The sequence below is a fragment of the Triturus cristatus genome, chromosome 7 (assembly GCF_964204655.1).
Source record: "Triturus cristatus chromosome 7, aTriCri1.1, whole genome shotgun sequence".
In the NCBI taxonomy this organism is placed as follows: Eukaryota; Metazoa; Chordata; class Amphibia; order Caudata; family Salamandridae; genus Triturus; species Triturus cristatus.
In genome coordinates, this window is record NC_140590.1 from 557,623,505 (window position 1) to 557,642,168 (window position 18,664).

The 18,664-nt window shown below is 47.2% G+C and overlaps 1 protein-coding gene across 1 annotated transcript; it reads left to right on the forward strand.

Annotated features, from left to right (window-relative positions):
• The first annotated feature begins 575 nt into the window (after positions 1 to 575).
• On the forward strand, positions 576 to 18,446 carry JPT1 (Jupiter microtubule associated homolog 1). The gene is made up of 5 exons (XM_085617045.1): positions 576 to 910; positions 2,891 to 3,024; positions 3,176 to 3,258; positions 4,307 to 4,325; positions 18,059 to 18,446. The coding sequence occupies exons 1-5, from the start codon at positions 855 to 857 to the stop codon at positions 18,202 to 18,204; spliced, it is 438 nt and encodes a 145-aa protein (XP_085473171.1). The 5' UTR covers positions 576 to 854; the 3' UTR covers positions 18,205 to 18,446.
• The last annotated feature ends 218 nt before the right edge of the window (positions 18,447 to 18,664 follow it).

Genomic DNA, 18,664 nt, shown 5'->3' on the forward strand with positions numbered 1-18,664 from the left:
CTTTCTTAGAGTTTTTCCTTGCTCCAATGGGTGTAATATCTGATATTTAGATGTTTCTCTCCTCTTCATTGCTTGATTTTGCTCATGAGAAAGTGTCACTCATAGTAATTGAAATGCCACATATAATTACATTGAAATTATGAAAATGTCACACATACCAATTTAAAACCTTGGCACCTATGGCGTTTTTTCCAGAGAATTAATCAATGCTAGATCCCTTGCCTATTATAGTAATCTATGAGAATCCACGTAACGCAAGCCAGAACTAAAAACATATTCCTGGCTGATGAGAAAACAACTTCCACGAAGTTCCACCGTTTATCAGACGGCGTCTGCTTCTTTCAGTACTTTCCTTCCTTTCTACACAAAAGAAACAACTCCTACCAATCAAAATACTGGAATTCTGAGAGCGGCAGCTAGGGATTCCAATCATAAATGCGATGACATGCGAAACAATCTTCCCTGTTGAACCTAACTGCAACCCCCACTTGGTGCAGAAGACGAGGAGTTATCCAATCATGTTCACACTGTTGCCACGAGGCGCGGCAGAGGGGCGGGATTCCTGGCAGTTTTTTGTACTGACAAGTCAACTGCCAACGACTGGGGAGATCGAAAGATGCCGCGAGCACATTACCAAATGAGCTCAGATGCCGGTTTGAAACGACCAATGGGAGTGTAGCAGAGGGGCGGGACGCTCGGGATAAGCTATGTAAGAGTGGGCGATATACAGTTCTGCAACCGCTGTCTGCCGGTTTAATCAGAGCGGCTTGTGTGTGGACGCATTGTAGTGCCTCTGCTCAGTATCGGCTTGTATCGTGTAATTCTTTGCCTATTTCTTCGCCTGCACCAACGCCATGACAACCACCACCACCTTCTCCGGTGTGGACCCCAGCGGCAGGAGCAGTTCGAGGTGACTGTGCATGTAGGGTGCTTGGCAGGGGGTGGTTGGGGGTGCTTCCTATGGGATGGCCTAGTAGGAACCCGGGGTGATTTTTTTTTTTTTAACCTCTAACCCCCCCCCCCCCCCCCCCTTCGTTTGACGGTCCCGTTGGGATATGGATTACATGGTCTTCGTGGCATATGGGGTTTTCTTGGGCGTGGTTCTTTGTGTAATGCTCGTATTTGTGTCCCATTGTTGCTCTCTCCCGTCAAGCATTTTTATGGCAGTTTCTCATTTTGTGTTTTCTAATTTCCCCGTGGCGTTAGGTGTACTTGCTGCCTTTTCCACCCCACGAAGTGGTCCTAGTTTTGTCACTACCCGTAAAAACCTGGCCGATGCTCGTCCATACAATAGTTACTGCGCCACCTATGCCCTATATACGAGCTGTATATAAACGCATCGTATTAAAGTGGCCCTTGCTACAACCAAGCTTTGCCGCATTGCACGTGGTTTATACGAATAAAGAATTATATATATTTTGATCGTTCCATCTACGTCGTGTCTATCCCGTCAGTGTCCACTGAATACCATCACGATTGCACCCCTCTCCTATGCGTACCATGGGATAGCTTGAGCTGACTGTGCTTAGTCGTATCAATAGACTATGGGCTGTTGTGCTAGGAACGCAACTGTCACTTGTGCGTTCTTGGTCCATGTCGGCAGGGTCGTTACATGTTCTGTCACTCACCGCCTCTTGGGGGGCCGTGTATTGTCGCTGTGTTGTGTATATTGTTTTAGTCATCTTCCACCCCGGATTATTCCAGCCACTAGTTCTGCATGGTAATCTTGCAGTTTTGGGACTTTGCCTGCTTCCTTCATCAATGCGCGTGTGAAATCCTTTTATTTTCAACCTAGAACTATACTGAAGGGGTCGCAAGCTGTTATGGTCATTGTGGGGCCAGTTTCTGATGATTCTCGGATGATTGCGTGACTCAACAATATGCCAGGATTTCTAATCGATCCCTAGATATTTTTTCCCGACTCTAGCGAGGGCTTTAAATCCTCTTTCAGGCGACGACAAACATGTATAGTTCCTGTGCGCCAGGAAGCAGAAGTGGCTATTCTAGCTGCGTCAGTTGGCATGATGCACTCATATTTCCGGGTTTACCCGGACGGTGAGCTCACTCACACTGCCTGCATGGCAGTAGCGAGATGACCCTCCGCCCCCCTTAATCACCATGGCCTATGGGGCATAGTTGTGATCACATCCTGCCTGGGTTCTGAGCAGTGTCCCCGTCATGTGCTGGGTGTGGTTTCCGCCTCTTCATTGTGAAATCCGGCGCAGCTGCTTGAGGAGCAGCGCCCCCTTCACAGTCTGCAGAGGGCCTCTAACATAATAGCTGTGCTAGTTTATTGGCGAGGCTCAGATAACACTGCTTCGACAGCAGCAATCAGGAACTGCAGGGTGGCGTCTGTCGGTGGTCTGCAACATTCCTTACAGCTGTCTGCACGCGTGACGCCAAAAACTCCCCTTTCACTAAAGTATCAAATCTGTAAACGTTACACTGGCATCTAGCTACCTTTAGATCTTAAGTTACAGTATGAACTCCCTTTTTAACTGCGCCCGATGTACGTACATTTGGGAATTAAAGTTTATGAGATGTAATTTGACGCTGTAACTCGCCACTTGACGCTTGTGTGTTTATATATGTGTATATATATATATATATCTTTTAACGCTTGGACGTTCAGCAGTATATGACGCTTGGGATAACCTAGAAACAGTGTCCTCATTAGGTTGGCGATCGAGTGGGTTCCAGTAAGTCAGTAGCGTATGTACCTGCTTGATAATTAGTTCGTGGAACACTGAAGGTTAATTTCGGTTAATTTTGTAGGCAGCGTGCATAGCATTGTATACAAGACATTTGAGTTTGTCTTGTAGCTTTTTGTTGGTACGCAGTTTAGGCGTGCAAACTATATGAATGTACTAAATTTGGCTCTTTTTCTTAGGGTTTTGCGGCCACCTGGAGGGGCCTCCAACTTCTCTCTTGGCTTCGGTGAGCAGCCGGACCAACCAGTACGAAAGCACAGGATGGCATCAAACATATTCGGCCCTCCCGATGACCTCCCAGCTCCTAAGCCAGGTATAGTCCGTGGTGGCGCATCCGTGGTTAATGCGCAATGGCCTGCACATGTCCAGTTGTCCATTCATTGGTTCTTGCGCGACCGTAGATTCATTTAGTGCCAGCTAACTGCATGTTAAAGAAACTGTTGACTAATAGAGCTTTTTTTCAGGGCGAGAGAGCGAAGCAGAGCCATCGGTACCGCAAAGAAGACCGCTGCCTGGTGGAGAGTGTGGTGACTCGGCTGAACAAACGGTTGGTGGCAAGGCTTTCTTCCCCCTCATTTATTTGGCTCCTTCGTCTGATTTATGCCTCCCAAAAGTTTGCTATATTTTAACTGCGTTGGATGTTTCATTTTAATCCCCAAACGTTGGTGTCACATTATGAATATGTTGTAACTTACTGCTGCTCAGCCAGAATGAGTGTCGCATGGAATGTTGGATGTCTGTGAGTCAGTTGGGTATGGGCTGAGCAGCAGGACAGCTGCTCCTGGTAGTTTCCCTTGTTTTCCTATTAACTTAAATAAAAGAACCTAATCTACTCCAGAAGTCCGGACCTCCTTATGATTACATACAGGGCTTTAAGTGGGCCGGGTCTGAGCCGTCAGTTTTTTGTTTTTTTTTGTGAGGCCTCGAAACAAGTCTCTATCGGGCTGTTTTGTACCCTGGCATCCCGTTTTTTCATTTCTGGACTACAGTGACAGCAGGCACATCGATGTGCGCAGCTCTCACTGCTAACTAGTGTAGAAGTTACACATGACGTCATGCCATGTGAGCATTGTAGGGAATAGGGAAATCCTTTAAAGTCATTTTCTATCTGGATGTCCCTTCTCGTTTTTTAACTCTGGAGCAGCAACATTGTCGTGGTGTCACCAGGGCTTTAAGTGGAAGCTCTTTCAATAATATTCAAGCCATAGTTGCTGTTTATCTTATGCAATTAACCATTGACAAAGCCAATAGGCCTGACTTGTTGTAGGTATGTTACTAGTTGTATCATATATCTAGATGCAATGACAAACGTCAAAATACTAGTCGGGCGGCACACTATGCGAAACAGATTTTTAGCTTGCGTGTTTATAAGCCACGCCCTTAATTACATTAGTCACGCCCCTTTTAAAGCCCCCAGATTTTTCGTCTCATTTAAAGCCCTGAACATGTGAATTATTGAGTGTTCTGTTAAGCTCCTGACGGTGTCTTCAAATAGGGTGGGTTGGCAGATGGGTTGTCGAAATTGCCTCGACAGTCTTGAGGTGTTTAATTTTTTTTTTTCTCCACTAACCAGTTTTTTTTATTTCTTATTTTAGGGCGAGTCCGAAGAGTATGGTAAGTGTTTGTTTTGACTTTGTTGTTACGATTGCCCTTTGGACTGTATTAGGTTTGTGCTATACATGAGTTGAATGTTGTAATTTTTAACAATGTTGAGAATCGTGTGCTGTGGCCGACGTGGGGATGCCAGGTGCTATTTCAGACAGCAGTAAGTGCCGAGCAATATTTTTGGTCTACAGCACAAGTCTTAAGAACAGTGCTTAATTTGTAAAATATTAAGTGCAGGGTCTCTGACCAGGAGGCCACTGCAGCTTGCATCGCCCTTGTCATTGCTGCCAAAACAACTACTAACCAACTCTTGCGCATGTAAATGCAACAGTTCAGATTATTCCAGGTCCCCAAAGCTAAAGGAATGGCTGCGAAGGCAGGTATTGGTAATTTGTTAATGTATATTTTCCTAAGCAACTGTTATACTGCTCCTCTCAATTACATGAGCAGCGCCACCTTGTGGCAAACTGCCCTAAGTGTGATGCTGACAAAGGTGCTGGTGCCGAGCACCGGAAACCAATTAAGTGCCGGTGCTCAGCACCGGAAAGCTCTGGCTCAAATTAAGCACTGCTTAAGAATACACCCTATCCAAGTAGGGTGCTCTGCTAGAAAATATTACAGGGATGCCGTTTTCTATCCCCTGGTAGAAAATGATTAACATGCTTGTATAGTTCATATGGACGGAAGTAAAGCGGTTTTATTTATTGACTTTTTTTGTGACCAAGTGTGCCAGTTTGGGTTTTGGAATCCCCATCTTGAAGCCAGTTTGCCACAACGTTATTGGATACTATATATGCAAATGATGCCGCGCATAGAGTTTTCAGTACAAATTGAGCCTCATGTTCGGTGGATGAGGAAGAAGAGTACAATGGGATCTAGCCGGGCCTGACTCTGACTGCCATGTGTTTGACAACTTATTCCGGCATGACCCGCTTTCTTTTGTTTTTTTAGTGGAACTCCAATCACTTGCAGTTAACGTTCTACTTTTGCGCAGTTTCCTTACACAGTAAAACAAGTGTTGCCTGTGCAAGATGACAGTGGAGGAGGCCCTTTACTTGTCCCTTTCGTCGAGCAGTCCATGACTTCAGTCACGTCAGACAATATTGACATCTTGAGAGAAATAGAGCCTATGATTGCCAGGTCTTGTAAAGCCTAAAGATACTAACGGCTGGGTTTTTCTCTGCAGTATCGCAAGCTCTTAGGGCATCTCTCAATGTTTATTTGCCACGAAGGATACATCTGGGCCAAGTTGAAAAATGAAAACTGGTGTAGCTAACCAGGCTCTAAGATGAGCAGTTCCTGACATGTGGCATGAGCTCGGATTAGTCAAGCGTCAGAGGGGATGTCGAAGACCTGACCAGGATGGCGCACTTACAACCTTGGAAGAGGTGGAGGACTTTTCCATTGCTTTCCTACTGCCTCCTCAAGATGCAACTTGGAAGGCGATTTTTCTCCTAGCACGAAGATCGGCTGTCGACCTGTATGAGATGCACAACAGTGCTGTGAATGGTGTGGTCGTGGTGATGCATGCAGCATATGACTGGTAGCTGCTGAAGTTTACCTTGAAGCCTTGGATTACAGAACCCATCTATAGCAACTTGTAGCAAATGAGGTACAAGAGCCTCACCATGATGGTGGATGAGCTGGTCTGCTGGCCTGGAGCTTGTATTGGCACTTGGCTAGTATGAGGAGCAGTTGAGGCATGGGGAACAGGAGGCCTGTGTTCCTGTTTAATGGAATATTGTTGGCGGGTTGGCTCAGCAAATGGCTACTACTGGATGTGAAGCTACAAACTGCCCAATACACTATGCAGAGTGAGCAGGCAAGCTGAAGTTTGCAACATTCAGTCAGAAATATTCTAGAAGATGAAATGGAGTTTCACCTGGAGTACTTTTGAGTGACGGAATCCACCTACAAGGGCAGCTGTACTCATGGATCCCCTAAGGGTCTGCTCTATCTCCTTTTCTCCAACCTTTTCTTAGAACCTCTTGCAAACTCTCTAACCCCCATGAACATTCTTTTTCACATGTATGCGGATGACACGTAACTTTATCTGAAAATATTATCCCCGGAAAACATCTTGCTCAACACTACCTTAACATCTACTCAACTGGTTAACTGAGAACCACCTCCTGCTCAATACTTCCAAAACGGAATTCCTGCTAATCTCCACTCCGAACCACATCCCCAAACTAGACCAATGGCTGACTCACCTCACTGCTTTCAACTGCACTCCTCTTATCTCCGCTAAGTCACTTTGAACCCCCATGGACCAGCACCTGAATATGAAAAATCATATCGGCAATGTATGTAAGGGAGCAAATCACTTGATATCACTCCGAAATATCCAACCTATCCTTCCACTAAACTATTTCAAGCAGGTGGTCCAAGCACTCTTCCTGCTGAGGCTAGACTACGGCAGTTCTACCCTCTGTGGCCTTCCCAAATACGCCCTGACTCCACTAAGGGCATCCCTAAATGCTGCAGCGAGACTGGTTACGGATACCAAATGAAACTAGCATATATCCCCCGTACTAATATCTTTCAAATGGCTGCCCTATGAAGCATGAATCCAGTTGAAGATTGCTGTTCTGACGCGCAAAGCCCTTTATTTCAATACTCCCTTGTACCTGGCTTAAAAACTTGAACTATCGAGCCTAAAGAAGCGCTTCTACCTTCCTCCTGAAACCACTCGTTCTTAACAAAAATAACTTGTCACAGCTTTCTCAGGCACTGCCCCAATAATATGGGACTCCCTTCCACCGCAAGTACGCAGAATCTCTTCAGTGACAATGTTCAAATTGGAAGCCAAAAGATTCATTATGAACTAATTTTTACTCTAAGAGATAGGCTTCACTTGCTTGTTTCTATTGTTTTTACTACCATTGTACCACCACTTGTTACAGCTCTTCTTTACTGCTGCCTACTCTTGACCCTCAGTTGTCGCCTGCCTACACTTGCTGATTGTGCTACCCTCCTGGGTACAATTGTCCTGTAATCTGCAAATATTTTTTTTTCTTACTTGATGTGGATATTGCATTTATGTCCTTCCTTTCATCATACTGTAAAGCGCTCTTGATATCCCTCAGGGTTTTTGTTATATAAAACTTTACAAATAAAATGGATAAGTGAAGAGTGGAGCACTACTGCACTGGAACCTTACTGATGCTTGAGAGGCAGGAAATTGGGTCGGCTCGCTTGAAAACTGCAGCTCACTGTTGAGCAGGCTTGTTTTTCCCTAAACAGAGCCCCAGACAGCTGTGCAGCAAATCCTACAAGCTGTAGAGCAAAGGATCTCTGCATTCATGCCTCTGCCACGGCTCTTGAGTATCCCACAGGGATACACATGTTGAATGCTTAAGTGTTAAATTGCTCTTGCATACCTGCAGAGTACATGGTGCAGATGTCACCACCTTAGGAGTTATGGATAACTACTTTCTGGGCAGTATTGGGAGACTACACACTGTCGTACGTTTACATATTTCAATTGGCTCAAATGTATTTCAACTCGGATGCTGGAAATTGAACCGAGGGCCCCCTAGCTTCCAGCGTCTCCTTAATCACTCCTCCCCTACTTACACAAGCATGCCCAAAACTGCCTTGTGTAACATGGATACATTATCCCTTACATCTCCTCTTCCCCCCCCCCCCCCCCCTCTCTCTCCAAAATCTGATTTGACCCGCTTCTGACGCCCCAGTGAGGTGCAATTGATTTTAGTCTTAAGTGAAGGTCTTCAAGCAGGATTGGTTCATAACCATAATCCTCTAGGCTTCCCGAGATACGTCCTCCCTCATCTGAGGTGGATCATCGGTTGTCTATCAGCTTCCAGGAATTTGGAAGCTAAAGACTAGTCAGTGGAGCAGGAACAAGGGATGGACACTTGCAAAGAGTGCATTTGTAATTGTACAGGTCTTCCAATGAGACGGTGAATGAATCCACACCAGGAGCACTGACACTAGGGCATGTTTGATCTGCACAAGGCACACAAACCTAAATCGTGGCAGCGAATCGACATGGACTGATGGGTTCTTCCACTGGACAGTACAGTTGGCCAGAAATGAGAGCATCAGTTTTGTTAGACTTGTAATGCTTGGGCAGTGAGTTCTCTGTCCAGATGGGCATAGATTACGAATGCGTACTGTTATGGAGAGACTAGGAATGCAGTCCATCTGGTGAGCCACTTGAGTTTCGTGCACCATAATTCTTGTGGGTGTATTTGGTACATTGGAGCCTGGGATACACCTACAGTAGCGTTGAATCTATTTAGCTTCCTTGAATTGGCCAGTAGGTCCAAGTGGACAGAGGTCACACTAGAGACTTGTTATCCATGCAGTCAAATCTAATGCAGCTTGGCGTGAAGCATTAGGCCATCCACATTGACTTGCAAATAGCTGAAACTGGAGGGTTAATTCCCTGGTTGAATGCAGGTTTCTAAAACCAAATTCATGCACGAACAAATCTTGGTGATATCCAATGACCTCGCATGGACATGGAATGTACTTAGACTAGGCCCTGATGTAAAAGGGAGTGGATTTTAATTGCACCAGACTTACCACCCCCCCACCCCCCTGCAAAAATACGCAGCTAAATGCTAGTTTTGCCTTTTGCACAATTTCATGACTGCATATCGCAGTCCCAGGATATGTAATTCGGGGCCAGGGCACTTGAACAAATCAGAATGCTCTGGCATTGGGGCTTGGCATAGACACGATGTAATGTGTAATTGCCTCACTAGCAGAAGAGGCCGATGTTGCATGTTTGGCTGTCTGTTGCTAGTGTACAGGGGACCCATTATATAAATACAGACTGACTAGGGTGCTTGCACAGTTAGGACTGTAAATGGTCTACGTGGAGGTAAACCTATCCTTCTCGGTATCGTCGCATACTCTGGTTCCAGAGAATACGGATCGTCACACTACGAGCCATTAATCACTCATAGCAGATTCTCCCACTCCTAGGCATTGTATTTGAGGACCAGTGACTGATAGTGGGACTAGCAGACCGTGCGGGGGAATAAATTGATGCTACCTGGATTTTGATTTGCAGTACATGGTGCTGTTTGTAAATTACACTCCAGTATAGGAAAGCACGGATGGATCAGGAGAGACTGATCGTAAGATGGGCTGACTACAAATTGGGATACATGCTAGAAGGTGGTTGAGTTGCTTTGCATGTTGAAGTACAATGCCACTGTTAACTTGTGTATTTGTAGAAGGCTGCAAGTTCGAGGCATGTGGGCTGCTGAATTCATATCTGTGCATAGATCGCCGCCTAGTGTTGGGTCCGGATGATTGCACGTTGTTGTCCTGGAAGAGTCTTCGAAGTATCCTGGGATAGGTGACTCCTCCCCTGGACTACAGTGCGCATGGGCATCCTCTCCATCCTCATTGTTTTTTTCCGCCATTGGGTTCGGATGTGCTTATCTTGACTCAAGTTAGGAAACTTTTTCTAGGCCAAAAGGCCTTTAGTTCGCGTCGGTACTGTTCCCGATCGGTATTGATAGTATCTTGTTAGTTTACTAACTTCCAGAACCAACTTTTTCGCTTCCTACCCGACCATCGACCAGTCATCAACTATGGAATCGAGGGCACCATTCAAGCGGTGTCCGGTATGTAATGCGAAATATCCCCACATCGTCCATCCGGTGTGCAACAAATGCCTTTCACCGGATCACGACGAATCTACATGTATGGCCTGTGCCCGATTCCGATCCAAGAAGACTCTCCGGAATCGACTAGCAGCGAGACTCGAAGCGCAGCAAGCGGCACCGGCCGACATCTTCAGCGCTGAGACCGAAGATGTCAGACGTGGAGAACCTACCCTCCAGCCCCGTTTCCGAACACGACTCCGGCTCGGAAGACGTTGAAGAAAGCCTCTTTCGCAGAGACTAAGACGACACCGAGGTAGGAGACTACAATGAGGCCTTAGGGGCCGAAGAGAGTAGCTCCGATGACGAGCAAGGCCTACCCGTACAGACTGAGGACATCCCAGTGCGCCAGTCTATGGCTCCGGTCGAGGGATCTCCTTCAGGCCTTACCCAAGACCTATCCCGCAGTTCTTCGGCCCCGCCCTCTGGCCCGGCCTCGGACATTCAGCGGCAGCCATTAATGCACAAACCGGCTGGTTTCCCTTCTTCGAAACCGAAAGCTGTATTGGTTCAACCAAAAGTAACGCTGGTCGGATAGAGGCCCACCACACCTTCGACGCCAGCAAAACCCATCAGCACCGAGCGCACCAAACGAGACTTCGGTGCCGAGCTTGCATCGGCCGTCGGCGTCGACATACGGAAGGAGACCTTCGGTGCCACCAAACCTACTCGGCTCCCGGCACCGACGCAATCTACTCCGACCCCAAAGGTCAAACTGCCTGCTGCGTCTCACACCGCTTCGACAGCACCACCAAAGGCACACTCATCAGACGTCGACTGCCATTACCGCCCCTCGACTCGATGACTCACCGGCGCCGAAAAAGTCCACGCCCGCTTCTACGGAACCGGTCGGCGCAAAGAAATCGATGGTGCTCCAGGTGCGGCCCGTTGCTGCGCACGGCACAAAACAGTCCTCCAGGACACATCGGGCTCCGAGCCAATAAAAGCTCCAACAGCCTCTTCGGCACCGGCCAACATTACTTTTGGCCTGCCGCCATCCACGGCCCCGAAAATGTTCCAAATCAGGACACGGGTCACCCACACCACGATCACGCCTGCCGAATGTTCTCCTGCGGAGACGTCTCCGTCACATATCATCGACGCCGACACCGGCAGGATGCTGCTCCACAAAAGGAGAATAACTTCAGAGCCAGCTTTGGACTCCTTCCGGATCCCACTTAAAAGAAAGCTACCAGTGGTTTCGGAACCGGTTCTTTATGAACCTCTCCATTCCCCCTACCAGGATCCACTGTCCTTCTCTCCCACACACTCCGACACAGATGTTTTGGAGGACTACATGGGCGACCACGTCCCCTACCCCGGAGAAATGGACCCTCAAGGCCAACAGGACCCTGATCAAGCTTGGGATGACCCTGTCGACTCCGGTGCACCTATAGATGCACAGGACCCGCAACTCTATGGAGCAAAAACATCTCCCACAGAGGACACTGCCGCGTTTAACGCCTTAATAGAACGTGCTGCGGTTAATCATGGGGTGCAACTTCACTCTGACACCGTAGAGGACGACTTTCTCATGGACACTTTCGCATCCTCAGAAAGGAACATTAAAACTCTACCTATGTTGAAGGGTGTCCTCAAACCAGAAAAGGACATCTTCAAGGAACCCACCCGGGCAAGAGTAATAAACCCCAGGATCGACAAATACAGATCGGCGCCTGGGGACCCCACCTACATTAGAGGCCAGTTACCTTTGAATTCAATTGTAGTTGCGAATGCTCGCAAGAGAGCACACTCTCAAACAGGTGATGCTCCTTCCCCGGACAAAGAGTCCAAGGTGCTAGAGACCTCCGGCAAACGGGTTGCCGCACAGGCGGCTAACATATGGCGTATTGCCAATACTCAGGCGCTCCTCGCTCGCTACGATCGCGCACACTACGACACATTAGAACAACTACTCCAACATCTCCCTGACCAATACAAAGAAGGTGCAGAGATCCTCATCAGGGAGGGACAGCTCCTCACAAATGCATCCATTAAGTGTGCACTGGATGCCGCGGATACAGCTGCCAGAGCCATAAACACTAGCGTCATGTTGCGACGACATGCCTGGTTGCGAATCTCCGGATTCAAACCTGAGGTACAAAATAACATCCTCAACCAACCTGTCAACCCCGACTACTTATTCGGGCCGGAGGTTGACACCACCCTAGAGAAAATAAAAAAAGACACGGATACTGCAAAGTCAATGGGGGCTCTACAAACGCAGTCCTTTCGGAGCGGCTCCTTTCCTTTCGTCGCCCCGGAAATAGAGGAGCAGGTAGAGGACAGGGGTCACAGCAAACATACAACAAAGGCAACACACAGAGCACCTACGACAAACACCCGGGGTGGATATCGTGGCTCCAGCACAAAGGACAGAGGACGCGGCTACGGCAACACCAGGTCCTCCCCCAAGAACAAGCAGTGACGCCCTCTCCCTTCCTCCCGACCACAACACCTGTCGGGGATAAGGCTACAAAGGTTCCTGTCCACGTGGAACTCCATCACCACGGACAGGTGGGTCAAAGATATTATCAAACACGGTTACTGCCTAGAATTAACCAACTCCGCCCACAATACCTCCAAAAAACCGCCCTATGTCCTCAGAGCACTTAACGCTCTTACAGCAGTAGGTGCAAAGTATGCTACTAAAAGGTGCAATAGAGGTCGTACCCGTCCACGAGCAAGGTACGGGGGTGTACTCACTGTACTTCTTAATCCCAAAGAAGGACTGGTCGCTCAGACCTATATTAGACCTGAGACCCCTAAACCGGTACATTCTCTCCGAGCATTTCCACATGCTCACCCTACAAGTCCTCCCGCTGCTCAAGTAGGGAGACTTCCTGGCCACACTGGACCTCAAAGATGCGTATTTCCACATACCCATTCACCCCTCACACAAAAAATACCTCGGGTTCACTGTTCAGGGGCAGCACTACCAGTTCAAAGTCCTTCCCTTCGGCGTGACAACAGCACCCAGGGTTTTCACAAAGTGCCTAGCTACTGTAGCGGCACATCTGCGGAGGCAGCACATACACGTCTACCCTTACCTGGACGACTGGCTCATTCAAGCAAAGTCAGCCCAACAATGTGCCAGCCACATGTCCCGCACCATTCACCTCCTTCACAGTTTGGGGTTCTCACTAAACTACCCAAAGTCCCATCTCCAGCCCGCACACGTACAACAGTACCTAGGTGCGACCATAAACACTCTGGCGGTCACAGCTCAGCCAAATTTAGTGAGAATCAACAGCATACAGATGCTGACTTCCAAGTTCAAACCACAACACTCCCTGCGCGAGTGTTCATGCAGTTGCTAGGCATGATGGCCTCCTGCATTTTCATAGTCCCACACGTGAGACTACATATGCGCCCGCTCCAGGAGTGCTTAGCACGTCAGTGGAATCAGGCTCAAGGACAGTTGAAAGACCTAGTGTTGGTGAGCGGTCGGGCATACAACTCTCTGCATTGGTGGAATCCACAAAACCTTTGCAAGGGCCGACCGTTCCAAGAGCCTGTTCCACAAATAATGACAGCGGACGCGTCTCTCCAGGGATGGGGAGCTCATGTACTCAATTACACAGTGCAGGGACTATGGACAATACAACAAAAGAAGATGCACATCAACCTTCTAGAACTGATGGCAATCTTCCTAGCAATGAAAGCATTCAAAGTACACTTGTGCAACAAAGTCGTGTTGATCCGGACGGACAACATGACCGCCATGTACTACATACAAAAGCAGGGAGGAACACACTCTCCACAGTTGTCTCATCTGGCTCAGAGCATGTGGAAGTGGGCCATTCAGAGGAACATGTTCCTCATGGCGGAACACCTCCCCGGCAAGGACAACCAGATGGCGGATCTGCTCAGCAGACACAGCCACCAGATGCACGAGTGGGAGTTACACCCATCAGTACTCCAACCGTACTTCCAGCAGTGGGGTCATCCAGACATAGACCTATTCGCCACAAGCAAACGCAAAATGCCAAAGCTTTGCCGCCAGGTTCCCACATCCGCAGTCGCAGGGCAATGCGATATGGATGAACTGGTCCGGCAGATTTGCGTACGCTTTTCCCCAGCACCACTAATACCGCTGGTGGCACGCATACTCGGACAACACTCTCTGACACTCATCCTGGTTGCTCCAACGTGGGCACGCCAGCCGTGGTACACCACCTTTCTCGAACTCTCCGTGGTGCCGCATCAACGGCTGCGGGTCAAACCCGAGCATTTGACGCAGAACCATGGAGAGGTTCAGCACCCAGATCCGCAACAGCTGAACCTGGCAATCTGGCTCTTGAAGTCCTAGAGTTTGGCTACCTCAACTTGCCACCTGACTGTATGGACATCATTAAGGAGGCCAGGAGACCCACTACCAGAGCTTGCTATGCAGCCAAATGGAAGAGGTTCGTCATTTATTGCAATAATAATTACATCAACCCGCTAGACGCATCCATCCAAAACATTATTTGTTACCTATTACACATCTACCGATGCAATCTGGCGTACACCTCTATACGTGTCCATTTGACCGCAATATCCGCCTATCTACAGACCAGGCAGCACCTCTCTCTATTCAGAGTGCCTGCCATCAAAGCATTCTTGGAAGGACTCAAACGAGTCATTCCTCCTAGCCACCCACCAGCTCCAATGTGGAACCTCAACTTGGTCCTCACACGCCTGATGGGTCCACCCTTTGACCCTCTACACTCATGCGAGATTCAATTCCTTACCTGGAAAGTAGCTTTCCTAGTCGCGATAACTTCTTTACGAAGAGTTAATGAACTCCAGGCACTGACCGTCCAAGAGCCATTTATACAAGTTCACGCCAACAGGGTCGTACTACGTACCAACCCCAAGTTCATGCCCAAGGTGGTATCGCAGTTCCACATGAATCAGTCTATTGAACTGCCGGTTTTCTTTCAAAACCCACAGACTGTCGCTGAAAGGGCACTCCATACCCTATATGTAAAGAGGGCCCTCATGTATTATATCGACAGGACCAAACCCTTTAGGAAAACACAACTTTTCGTTGCCTTTGCCCCACACCACAAAGGTAACGCTATCTCCAAAGCAGGTATAGCCAGATGGATCGTTAAATGTATTCAAATTTGCTATCAAAAGGCTAAACGCACTTTAACGATTCCCCCACGAGCCCACTCAACACGTAAGTTAGGGACCTCCATGGCTTTCCTAGGAAACATTCCTTTGCATGATATATGTAGAGCAGCCACCTGGTCCACTACACATACATTTACCAAACACTATTGTGTAGATGTACAATCAAAACAGAAGGCAGCTGTAGGACAGGCTGTTGTCAAAACTTTTTCAGACCGCTGCAGCTGGCACTGGTAGCCGCCGCTAATAGAGGGCACTGCTATGTATGCTATGCACAGATATGAATTCAGCAGCCCACATGCCTCGAACTGAATATGCTACTTACCAGTATGCATCTGTTCTTGGCATGTAGGGCTGCTGACATTCATATCGCCCTCCCTCCTCCCCGGCGCCTGTAGCAGCTGCAGCTCTCCGAATTACTGTAAGCATGGTCATCACTTTCTGTATCTACTCCATCACTGCCACAATGGCGAAAAAGAATCTGAGGATGGAGAGGATGCCCATGCGCACTGTAGTCCAGGGGAGGAGTCACCTATCCCAGGATACTTCGAAAGACTCTTCCAGGACAACAACGTGCAATCATCCGGACCCAACACTAGGCGGCGATCTATGCACAGATATGAATGTCAGCAGCCCTACATGCCAAGAACAGATGCATACTGGTAAGTAGCATATTCAGTATTGACCATCACTAGCATTTCCTGCCACACTACTTCCGCCTAATAACAGACTGTAGTGGAGCCTCCCACCCAAAGATATTTTTGCTGCTTGTTACACTTCTGGTAACACTACACGGAATAAACTTGCTGACTGGGGATGACAATAGCTATTGGGCTGACAAATTAAAGCTGCAAAGGACTCGCTTGCTTGAATTGACCACAATATGGCGGGTAATTACTCTGCCCAGGTAATTGCCAGTGGCTGAGATTAATTCAGTCCTTCCGCACATCAATTTTTGTATAGTTTAATATGTTGCCGTAAGTGGGATGGGTATGGTTAGTCTTGAATCCTGTGCACACTGTCACTGAAGTAAAGCTGTACCTGGCTGAGCCCTTAATGAGAGCAAAACCGGTCCTGGGCTGCATGTCTTCTGGTTCAGGTAGTAGGACCTGGCTTGGGTCTCATTGGAGCAGGGTCTAGACTGATATGCATATAGCTGGCTCCAAAATGAGGTGGCATGTTGAGCAAAATAACTATAGACTGGGATGCAGCCTGAATTATTGCTAGTGGCTGGGATTAATTCAAGCATTCCACCCAGTCGTTTTGCATACTTGGTTGTGTGATCCGTACTGCACCCAGTTAAGAAGCTGAGCTTAACTACCATCCGACACAACCAGCTTCCTGCCCCAGTGTCCATTGTTTTGATCTCTAGTGCGTCATGTGAAAGAGCTCCAGTTGGAAGCTTTTCTGTTTTGTTTTGCTTTTTGTTTGAAATCCATCAACCTATTTCTGTCCCATTTAGCTTCCTAGCAGTTTGAGTCAGGGTGGGACGGGTAAAGTAACCTCTGCTGTGGCTAGAGGCTGTTTGAGGAGTTTGCCAGCACTCTAGTCTAAAGTTTTTCAAAACTGTATATTGACTTAGTCCTTATGTTCATATTTACAGGCATTTGATTCCCCTTGTAATTCATCCAGGGTTCAAAATCCTATCCAAATCTCCAACTCTAACTCAGATCATGCACTCATTTGAATCATGTCGTACCATGACTTTGGCTTTTCCTATTTCTTTGCTACGCCGCAATGTCCTTCCACTCAACCTGAATAAAACACTACCATTAAGTGCACTGTTGAATCTCAACTTTCTCATTGCTCTTATATTATATAAGGCAGTGGCAATATACCAAGTAACATGTTTTACAGAAATTCCCTTTCATTGCCCAGATAACTAATTGAACTTCGTTTTTGATGAGCAATATCTTGGGGAACCTTCGCTGGAACACCACCGTAAACCAATAATGCTCTCGGAGGCCCCACCTGAACTTTACTTCAGGCTAGTTTGAGTGCTCGCCAACTTCAGGATACTTGTTAAGTGATGGGACAGAGAAGTAGGCCTGACCAGAAGTATTTTATCACTTACATCGGACTTGCTTCCCCCCACCCCCCTCCTCCCGAAGCGGGACTGGACACTGCAAGTGCCTCACACCAGCATCTCGTGCATCAAAAGAAATTGCCACAGAATATCAATTCCACAGGTTGCTATACTACACCCTTCACTGGGTGAATGCATTAAATGACCAGGTGGCTTCTGCACTGTAAAATGATGTTAAGACTAAAGTGATTCAGTCGAGGGTCGTTATTTGTGACCATACTCTGGGACTGCATGGATTTAACTGTGCTGCTAATGACTTCAGCAATGTGCAGCGACACTTGAACCCTGGTAGCGTTTAGAGGACTCATTCCTTTGGTGTCTGCATAGATGACCTATTGGCCAATCAACACTTAGCTTTGATAGCCGTCAAATGGAGTCTTTACTAGACTATTTTGTTCATCTATTTGATCTCCGCATTTGAAGTCCTTTTATGGAGAATGTAGACCAGTATCAATTAGTAGGCAAGTTGCCCATTAATTCCTCTTTTGGGGCCATCAGCTGTTCATGCTCTTAAGCTAGCCCACTTCCTGCAGGGAACTGAACGGAAGCACATTTGTGGTGAAGTATCTGAAGTCCAGACAAGCATCATACACCCAGCCATGTAACAAGATACTATTGTAGTCCAAAGTGAAGACCAACATACCTAGGAATTTCTCCTTGTGTAAAGGATTCTATTTAAAGTACACAGCATAGTGTAAAGGCTTGCAACCAAGCGAGTCCTTGTTTGCTAGAGTATGCTCAAGTGATTTTTATCTTCCCAGTTTTGTGAAATCATGATTTGTAATGTATTTTGCAATGCCCATTTCCATACTATATCACTTACTGACTCTTGGAATTTGTTGACCATAGTTGAGTTTCTAATGCGCACTTTTTTTTTATTTTTGCAGAAAACGTTGAGGCAGATAACGTTATCCCCTCTGACAATGAAGTGCCTTCTGAACCAGCTCCTACAGACTCTGCCCCTGCAGTGCCAGCAGCAGTGCCGAGCAGAAGAAACCCTCCCGGTGGCAGGTCCACCCTTATACTTGGTTGATGCTGTTGCTTCTTGCTGACTCTCAATGTTAGTCTTGTTTCTGTGTTTGTGAACTGACCTTGCGCCTGGACTGCCCTTTTCAATTTCTTTTATGAAGCACTTTATGTATCTGTCCTCCTTTTTTAAAAATATTACATTTTTCACTGTCTGTCAGAATGGCATGTAAGTTGTAGGGATTTCTGTAGAAACCTACAGTTTTCATGGTGTATTGCATAATGAAATAAAGTGATACTGGTCAATGATTGAGACTATTCAGGAATTAATTGGCTCGTCTGCACACATTAGCATGTCATTTTTTTGTTATAGTAGTGTACCCTTTGTTATAGTAGTATGCCCTAAGAATATGCTGAACTGACAAATTCTCATCTAATGGTACTATTCATAACCCTCCTAGTACTGGACTTGTACTGCACTCCTGAGCCCAGCAGTCACTTCATGGACAGTTTTATTACTTGAAGGC